The sequence below is a fragment of the Nilaparvata lugens genome, unplaced genomic scaffold (assembly GCF_014356525.2).
Source record: "Nilaparvata lugens isolate BPH unplaced genomic scaffold, ASM1435652v1 scaffold8734, whole genome shotgun sequence".
NCBI lineage: Eukaryota > Metazoa > Arthropoda > Insecta > Hemiptera > Delphacidae > Nilaparvata > Nilaparvata lugens.
Window position 1 is genome coordinate 1 of NW_024094478.1, and position 10,183 is coordinate 10,183.

At 35.2% G+C, this 10,183-nt stretch overlaps 1 protein-coding gene across 1 annotated transcript; it reads left to right on the forward strand.

The window, feature by feature from the left end:
* Nucleotides 1-5,346: 5,346 nt before the first annotated feature.
* LOC120349210 lies at nt 5,347-6,096 on the forward strand. The gene has a single exon (XM_039419175.1). The coding sequence runs from the start codon at nt 5,347-5,349 to the stop codon at nt 6,094-6,096; it is 750 nt and encodes a 249-aa protein (XP_039275109.1).
* The last annotated feature ends 4,087 nt before the right edge of the window (nt 6,097-10,183 follow it).

Genomic DNA, 10,183 nt, shown 5'->3' on the forward strand with positions numbered 1-10,183 from the left:
AAGTACCACATAATAGTAGGTACTACATGAACTTTTTGAAAGTGATTTGAAAAAATGTTAAAACAACAGAACTGAATCCTCATCATTCTACCTTCATTTAGAGAGGCTTTTTGTTTGAGCCAATTGGAAATCTATTTATAAAAAATGAATGTCTGTTTGTGTGTTTGTTTGTATGTTTGTTTGTTCCCTGTAGACTTAAAAACTTCTTGACATAACGGCATGAAACTTTGGGAATATGTTGTGTGAATATTGGGGATGGTTTCTAAACAGAAATTTTAATAGGGGGGCTAATAATAATTATTTATCAATCCATTTTACAGACTTGATTACAATTCGCCATGAAGTTTGCTCCACAATATTCTGGCTATCCATCATAGGTGGAAAACATGCGAACATGAATACAGAAGTATTGGCAATTTTTTATTTGATTAAATTCATGTTTTGAAGAATTCATTGTTACGATTGATAAATTGATAGGAGGGAGCTTATAAATATTTTCTATTTCAAATGAAATAACTTCTAAAAAAAATAATGATTGGATAAATACCAATATTGAATTATTGTTGACCAAGAACTCAGTACATAGGCAATTCATTCAACTAATTCTGTATTGATAAAATTATAATAATTTTCTCTATTGATAATCAATTTCATCAACTAACTGGAAAAAATTCTACAATTTCCATGAATTTATTAATAGAATTATATAAATCTAAAGTGTAGGTCATATCTAAATTCACAAAGAGTTCGATTCTTGTTGGCAAGATAGATGTTATTCAATGCAGAAATCATTGTTATTTTACTAAAAGATAGGATAAAATTTCTCTTCCAGGGGGAGTTTTGACAACCCACAAAACTCATTTTTCATTTGAAGAAATAATATCAAAAAGGTGCATAGGACCTTATTTTTGGTTCAGCTTGCCATAATACCCCTCATTTCAATATTAAAATTTTCGACTGACTGTACAGTGAGTCAATCATTCTATCAAGGCTTGAATAATTTTGAAATTTTAATTAAATAAAAATGGTAGAATATATATATTATCATGTAGATATCAACACCTTTATTTGAAGACATATTAACTGCATGCGTTTTCATATTGCCGATACACAATTGATAAAACTGTAGACGTTTATTTAGCAGTCTCAAAAAACTCTGTGGCTGGATGCACATAAGATGGAAGTCCATTTTTTCAGTTTTTGAGATTATATACATCAATTTTCTTGGTTTTCTATGCTCTTTTCATTCCAACTGGATGGAAGTCCATATCTCTGCTAGTTTAGGAGATTCCTGATGTGAAAAAGATAGATGTCACATGTATGCTTTTTTCACAAGAGATTGATGTCCAGATACATCTTTAGGGCTTGATTGAGTCTTGTTACAAAATGATGGTAGTCCATTGCATCTTTCGTGCCCAAGAAAATTGTTAGTCATAGATGTCACTAAAGATGGAAGTCCATTTCAAAAGATGGATGTCCAGAGAAGATATATTTCAGAGGCCGTGGCACTGGACACCCATCTTCTGGAACCAGGTTTATTGCGTGCAGTTTCTGTGTCTTTACATGACAATTGTTAAAACTCAATTTGCATCATCCTTGATCTTTGAACTTAGCGCATTGCCACTATAGCCAACGTTTGGCAGATTTAGTCTGCATTGTTTTCAATATTTGTATCTTTGTAATAATTTCAATTTGTTGTCTAGTATTATTTGATTAATTTCAAATTTGTCCTTTTTCACTTGCTTTTGAATAATATTTGTGTTTTGTATCTTTATTCTTGCATTTCTCACTTGCGGAAACCGTTGTAGTTAGGTTTTGCTCCACTCTGTTTGTGTGGCACTGGTGTGCTGCTTTTTTGTTTTCAACTCGATTCCGTAATGTGGGAATTGGCCAGCTCTTGTTTCAATTTTCGAATTTGAATTTATTCCAGCTGAATATTCAGTAATTTCATGTTTCATTGGCATATTTGCGATAAATATTGGCCTAATTCAATCAAACAACTTGTATGTCTTCACGGATTGTGTTTGAATCTCAAACTTCTGGTAGGTGTAACCTCACTTTCAATTGAACACGCTTTTCTGAACTCAATTTTTAGAATTTAGTTTAAAGCTCTTTCCAATTTTACATTGTTCATCTATTTCAATCTTTTTTAAAAAGATGTCAATTTAGAATTTTGATTCCATTGCATTTCTGCAAAATTCCAAGATCATCAAGATTGCTTGATGTTTTTACAAATCTTTATTTCATATTCTTGTTTTCAAACTCTTTGTACTCTGAACTCTGTGTAGTTCAGAGCGCTGTTGCTACAGTCAACATATTTTTACCGTAGGGTATTTTCTTTTCCTCTGTCCACAGTTTGGATTTTGAGAAACTCAATCAATCTCTCTCTACATCTCTCGAATCAATCTGCTACCAAATCTGTTCTACAATTCTACCTACAACGAATCTACCGATAAAGGTCTGCAGTCTCTATTGACAGTCGAAATTGCATCCACTTTGGGGTTCCATATACCCTCCCACTCACTTGGTCGACTGTGCAATTTAGCATTCCACTTTGGGGTTACATATACCCTCCCACTCTCTGGCCGGTATGGTGATGATGATTTCCATTGCTGGAGCATTTCTTACAAATGCCTACAATCTTCGACAGCTTTCTACATCCTCAAGATATCAGGTTGAGTAATTGTATATTCATCATAAATTGTAATATCATCCATTCTTATTCATTCATCTGTTATTTTCATTCATTCATTATCATTCATACTGCTATTTCATTTACTTATATAGATTTATCTTACTTATGAGCTGTGCCTACAAGGCAATCAAAGAGTTTGTCATTTCAGGACATTGAATAATATTCAAAATTTTGAATACAAAATCATTTTATTTTTTGAATTTGTTTTTTCACAATTTAAAGTCTTTACAATTGGCATCACATTCAACTTATGTATTTTGAAACTTACATCACAATTAATTCAACAATGAAAATAACAATTATTCACTATTTGATTTTGCAATTATTTGCATTACCTATTGTTTTGGTAGGACGAGTTGTATTCAGGACTCAGCCTACCTGGTCCTCTATTAATTTTGCTACCAGAAAAGTTATTTTGATAGATATTAGAAGCATATTTATCATTTTAAGTTTGGTCCTCCAGGCCGGATACTTCATATTGACATATGCTTAGAAAATACATTTATTCTTATTCATTATTTTACATCATTGTGTAATGATTATTGTCTTATACTTTTATTCATAGTGTTTATTTCTGTATGTTCAAGGGTAATATTTGTATGGAGTTGCTCATACTGATACATTCAACCAAGCACTTATGTCATTGTTCCCAACAATTGGATACAACACCAGTAGCCATCCAGTGTAAGAGGAGGTCAAAATTTTCAATTGAGGTATCGTTCCAATTTTCAATATGCCTCCTAAAGGCAAACGAAACAGCCTTCTCACTGTGAGAAGTGGCATCATTAAAAATCAATCTTGGCTTTATACTGAATATTTCAATTTTAAAATCAATGATGAAAATGATTTTCAAAAACTACTAGCAGTCAAAACTAAATTGCTCAACTTTGAGCAGCATTATGAAGAGATAAGCCTGGAATTTGATTCAGATGACATTGATGACAATAAACATCAAATTGTCACAGAAAAATTTTTAATGTTAATTGCTAATGTAAATACAATTTTGAAAAATTATGATTCACAGCAGCAAGTTGCTACATTCAAGCACCGGCAATGGAACATCAGTCACCAAACTCCTCTCCAGTTCCCAAATCACCGGGGTCTGTAGATCATAATAGTGTAATCAACACAAATCATTGCCATCTGCTTCAGTGACTGCTAATAATGTCAATTCTCTGCATTTGCAACCACTATGCCTATTTATCAAGGTCTACAATTACCAATGGTACATTACCAGAATTTTCAGGTCCTTTGATTCATGGCTTGAATTCTGTGATACCTTTTCCAATATGGTTATTGAAAACCAAACTTTGGCTCCAGCTACAAAGCTGTATTATTTGCGCAAAGCTCTCAGTGGTGAAGCCCTTGCACACATTCAGAATATTCCTCCAGGGAATGGAAACTTTGAGCTTGCATGGAATCTGCTTACACAGAGGTACAATAACCCCAGATTAATTGCAAGTACCCACATTCAAGGTATTGAATCACCCCCAGCACTCAAGAAAAATTGTTCCAAATCTCTTAGAGCTTTCATTGATCACTGTAAATGTCACATTAATGCTTTAGAAGCGCTCAAATTGGATGTTCAAATTAAAGATTTACTTTACATGCAAAAAAATCACTTCTCAACTTGACTCTAATATCTTGCGCGAATGGGAAAAACGCATAAATGAAATCCCTACTATGGATAAACTGTGGGAATTTCTTGAAAATCAATGTAAGGTAATGGATGCTATTTCATCTCATAGCCCCTCAAATCCACCAACTAATCAAAAGGTTTTTACTCAAGCTACTTCAAATGCCCCAATGTTAGGCAAAATACTCGTCCTTTTGCTCAAATAATACTCTGAATAATTTTCAGCCATCAGTATCCTGTCAATTTTGCAATGATCGATCTCATGGGATTTTCAAATGTGTCAATTTTTCAAAGATTCCCATCAATCAACGTTATGATGCAATCAAAAGGAAAGGGTTGTGTTTCAATTGCCTTAATCCTTACACTGACAATCACAACTGCTTCAAAGAGATGCCAAAAATGTGATAAGCGACATCACACTGTTTTACATGATTCCTTTACTAGCAATTCAGGAGGTAAGAATGTTGTTTCTAATGTGATTCAGTCTCAGAATGAGTGCACCGTTTCTAGTGCCCATTCATCTTCAGCATCAAATTCAGTTAGCTCACAATCTGATAATTCAGAAACAACAGTTGTTTCACATGCTGCTTCATCCATCATTTCTAATAATAAGTCATCAGTCAAGTATTACCTACCACAGAGGTTCTGGTTGTTAGTTCAAATGGTGAATTAATTGCATGTAATGCTTTAATGGACACAGGAAGTGATTGTTCACTCATCACTCAAGAGTTGGCTGATAGATTAGCTCTTCCTTCTGTCATGTAACTAATCTGATTAATGGAGTGTCCAGTATGCAAGCCAAATCCACAGTTCACTCAGTATTAATAAAATCATCTGATCATACTTGGTCAATGCAACAAGAATGTTTGTTGTTGAGAAATTTGCCTCATGTATTCCTCGTGTCACAATTGATCTTAACTACAAGATTCCAAGCAATATTCGACTTGCAGATCCAAATTTTCATAAATCTAAGAAAATTGATATCCTATTGGGTATTGACGTTTATGCCGCAATCATGACTGGCAATCAAATTATTGTGTCACCTGATGTTCCAATCCTACAAAATACAAAACTTGGCTGGATTGTTTTTGGCTCTTGTCAATTACCTAAATCAGTGTCACTCAAAAAATCATCTAATCAATTTGTTACCAATTTTGTCTCCACAGCTGAAGTCTCCAATCAGTTGGAAACCTTCTGGAAGCTGGAAGAAGTCTCTTCAGTTATTCCTGTCTCTCCTGAGTGTGCTAGGGTTGAAGCACACTACAAAGAAAATACCATCAGGCATGAAGATGGTCGTTTCCAAGTGTCCTTACCTCGCAAGGATTCATTTGCCACCCTTGGTCATTCAAGGACTCAAGCTATGAAACGTTTCCATTCATTGGAAAAAAGATTTCTTAAAGAACCTGAGCTCAAACTTCAATATGTTGAATTTATGCAGGAATATGAAGATTTAGGTCACATGCACCCTGTACCGCCACCAGCCCCTGAGGAACAAGTCTATTATATTCCACATCACGCCGTCTTCAAGCCCGACTCCACTACAACCAAAACAAGAGTTGTGTTTGATGCTAGCGCCAAAACATCAACTGGAATTTCTCTCAATGATGTTATCTTCAAGGGTCCTGTTGTTCAGTCAGACCTTTTTGACATTGTCCTACGATTTCGTATGCGACCATTTGCTTTCATCGCGGACATAACTAAAATGTACCGCCAAATTCTTTTAGATCCTTCTGATCGTAATTTGCATCATTTTTTGGAGAGATGATACTTCAAAACCTCTTCAAGAATACCAATTGGCCACAGTTACTTATGGGACAGCTTGTGCATCTTATCTCAGCACTAGAGCCTTGAATTTACTTGCTGAACTTGAATCAACACCTGATTCTCCATTGTATCATTCAATTCATCAACATTTTTATGTTGATGACCTAATATCTGTGCATCTACATTGGAACTGATGTGCATCTACATTATCAGATCCTGATAATGGAATAACCAAAGCTCTAGGTTTACTGTGGAATTCCAATTCTGATAGTCTATCCATCTGTTCTAACATTGATAAAATTTCTGAAAAGACTTCATTCACAAAGCGTGAGTTTCTGTCAGTTATTGCTTCAACTTTTGATCCACTTGGAATCATTAGTCTCATCATAATCCTTCCAAAAATCTTATTTCAAAATTTATGGCTTGCAAAAATTGATTGGGATGATAGTCTGCCCAATGACATGCTACTGAAGTGGTTGCAGATCATACAAGAACTATCCAAAATTTCAAGCATTTCAATACCACGTTGTGTAGTATCAAAGATCAATGTTCCATAGTTGAACTTCATGGTTTTTCTGATTCTAGCGCTACTGCTTATGGAGCTTGTGTGTGTACGCACCATCCAAAATAATGTTGTTCAAACTCATCTTCTTTGTGGAAAATCACGTGTTGCACCTCTCAAGCCTGTCTCCATTCCAAATTTGGAACTTTGTGGTGCCTTAGTATTATCACGACTCATTAACAAAGTTGTAAGTGCTTTGAATTCTCTTGATTTGACTATTTCAGGTGTTTTTTCTCTGGTCAGATTCTCAAATTGTCTGCAAGTGGTTGCAGTCTCCTCCTGACAGAAAGTCAATTTTTGTTTCATTGAGAGTAGGTGAAATCCAAGAATCTACCTCACAGTATGTCTGGAACTATGTGAAATCATCTCACAATCCAGCTGATTTAATTTCTCGTGGCATGATTCCTAGTGAATTAGCAAACAACAAACTCTGGTGGCATGGTCCCCCATGGTTGGCTGATCCAACTGATAGTTGGAGGTCATTCTCTTCTCATGTAGCTATTCTAGCTCCCAATACAGTTCTTGTAAATACTGCAGTTGTTTCACCTTTATCCATTATTTCTGAACGTGTTTCCAATAGTTTTAAAATTATTCGTGTCACTGCTTATGTTCTGCGTTTTTTACATAACATTCGTCAGAAAGTTGCTGATCGCCGTACTGACGCCCTTTCAGTTGATGAAATTGAAGATGCTGAAATTCATCTATTGAAGGCCATTCAAGCTGAAGCATTCCACAAGGGTTGGAAATTTTACGTGCAAATGATGAGTTGAATGCCTCCAGTAAGTTTCATTCTTTGTCTTTGTTCATTCACTCTGATGGCCTCATAAGAGTAGGAGGACGTTTAGCTAATGCTAATATTGATTTTGATTTCAAGCATCAGATATTGCTTCCTGCCAATCACAAATTCACAATTTTATCATCATAACAAATTGTGTCATGCTGGTGTGCAAGCAACCATGGCTGCAATCAGACAACGGTTCTGGATACCATCAACAAGGCGTACTGTTAAGAATGTTCTGCGAAAGTGTATCAAGTGTTTTCGTTTCACTCATACTCAAGCTGCACAATTGATGGGTCAATTGCCCTCTGTGCGTGTAAATATTGATTTTCCATTCATGAATGTTGGTCTAGACTATGCTGGACCTTTTAGTCTCCGTATTGGTGGTCCAAAGTCACGTTATCATTTGCATGATAACTCGTGCTGTACATATAGAAGTAGTATCAGAGCTGTCCACTTCAGTCTTTCTGGCTGCTCTCACCCGTTTCATCTCAAGACGAGGTATTCCAAGGAATATATATTCAGACAATGCTACCACTTTTGTGGGTGCAAATAATGATCTCAAAGAGTTAGGTGACTTCCTCAACTTGCCTAGCAATCAACAAATACTTCAAAATTCAGCTGCATCTTTGCACATTCAATGGAATTTCATTCCCCCAAGAGCTCCTCATCATGGTGGTCTGTGGGAGAGAGGAATAAGAAATTTCAAGAGTATATATAAATTATTGCTTTCAAACATATTTGGAATTTTGAAGAAATGTGTACTCTTTCTGCACAAGTTGAAGCTATTTTGAATTCTTCACCTATTGTTCCATTGTCTGAGGACCCTCTTGATCTTCAATTTTTGTCACCTGGGCATTTTCTCATTGCGCGCCCACTCAATGCTTTGCCTTCTCATAAGCAGAAATTCAAACATGTGAATTTTCTGCACGTTGGAATAGACTTGCTGAAGTCACAAAGGAATTTTGGCAACAATGGTCTGAAGAATATTTAGTTACTCTTCAGAAAAGACATAAATGGTCTTCTTCATCACCCAATCTTCAAGTTGGCACTCTTGTGCTATTGAAGGATCCTGGGACACCACCAACACTCTGGAAGCTTGGACGTATTACAGAGGTTTTCCCTGGCTCCGATGACAAGGTTAGAGTCATCCAGGTTCTAACTGATTCTGGTGTTTTCAAACGTTCTATTGCTAGTGTTGCACCTTTGCCATTAGATGATAGCGAATGATGCAAATCTCTTTAACATATTTTTTTCTTTCTTCTTTCTTCATTCTTCATATTTCTTACAATTCTTCCAATTGCAAAACCGGGCCCAGTCTATGTTAAAACTCAATTTGCATCATCCTTGATCTTTGAACTTAGCGCGTTGCCAGTATAGCCAACGTTTGGCAGATTTAGTCTGCATTGTTTTCAATATTTGTATCTTTGTAATAATTTCAATTTGTTGTCTAGTATTATTTGATTAATTTCAAATTTGTCCTTTTTCACTTGCTTTTGAATAATATTTGTGTTTTGTATCTTTATTCTTGCATTTCTCACTTGCGGAAACGTTGTAGGTAGGTTTTGCTCCACTCGGTTTGTGTGGCGCTGGTGTGCTGCTTTTTTGTTTTCAACTCGATTCCGGAATGTGGGAATTGGCCAGCTCTTGTTTCAATTTTCGAATTTGAATTTATTCCAGCTGAATATTCAGTACTTTCATGTTTCATTGGCATATTTGCGATAAATATTGGCCTAATTCAATCAAACAACTTGTATGTCTTCACGGATTGTGTTTGAATCTCAAACTTCTGGTAGGTGTAACCTCACTTTCAATTTGAACACGCTTTTCTGAACTCAATTTTTAGAATTTAGTTTAAAGCTCTTTCCAATTTTACATTGTTCATCTATTTCAATCCTTTTTAAAAGATGTCAATTTAGAATTTTGATTCCATTGCATTTCTGCAAAATTCCAAGATCATCAAGATTGCTTGATGTTTCTACAAATCTTTATTTCATATTCTTGTTTTCAAACTCTTTGTACTCTGAACTCTGTGTAGTTCATAGCGCTGTTGCTACAGTCAACATATTTTCTACCGTAGGGTATTTTCTTTTCCTCTGTCCACAGTTTGGATTTTGGAAACTCAATCAATCTCTCTCTACATCTCTCGAATCAATCTGCTACCGAATCTGTTCTACAATTCTACCTACAATCGAATCTACCGATAAAGGTCTGCAGTCTCTATTGACAGTCGAAATTGCATCCACTTTGGGGTTCCATATACCCTCCCACTCACTTGGTCGACTGTGCAATTTAGCATTCCACTTTGGGGTTACATATACCCTCCCACTCTCTGGCCGGTATGGTGATGATGATTTCCATTGCCGGAGCATTTCTTACAAATGCCTACAATCTTCGACAGCTTTCGACATCCTCAAGATATTCAGGTTGAGTAATTGTATATTCATCATAATTTGTAATATCATCCATTCTTATTCATTCATCTGTCTATTTTCATTCATTCATTATCATTCATACTGCTATTGTTCATTTACTTATATAGATTTATCTTACTTATGAGCTGTGCCTACAAAGGCAATCAAAGAGTTTGTCATTTCAGGACATTGAATAATATTCAAAATTTTGAATACAAAATCATTTATTTTTTGAATTTGTTTTTCACAATTTAAAGGTCTTTACAATTGCATCACATTCAACTTATGTATTTGAAACTTACATCACAATTAATTCAACATAAAAATAACAATT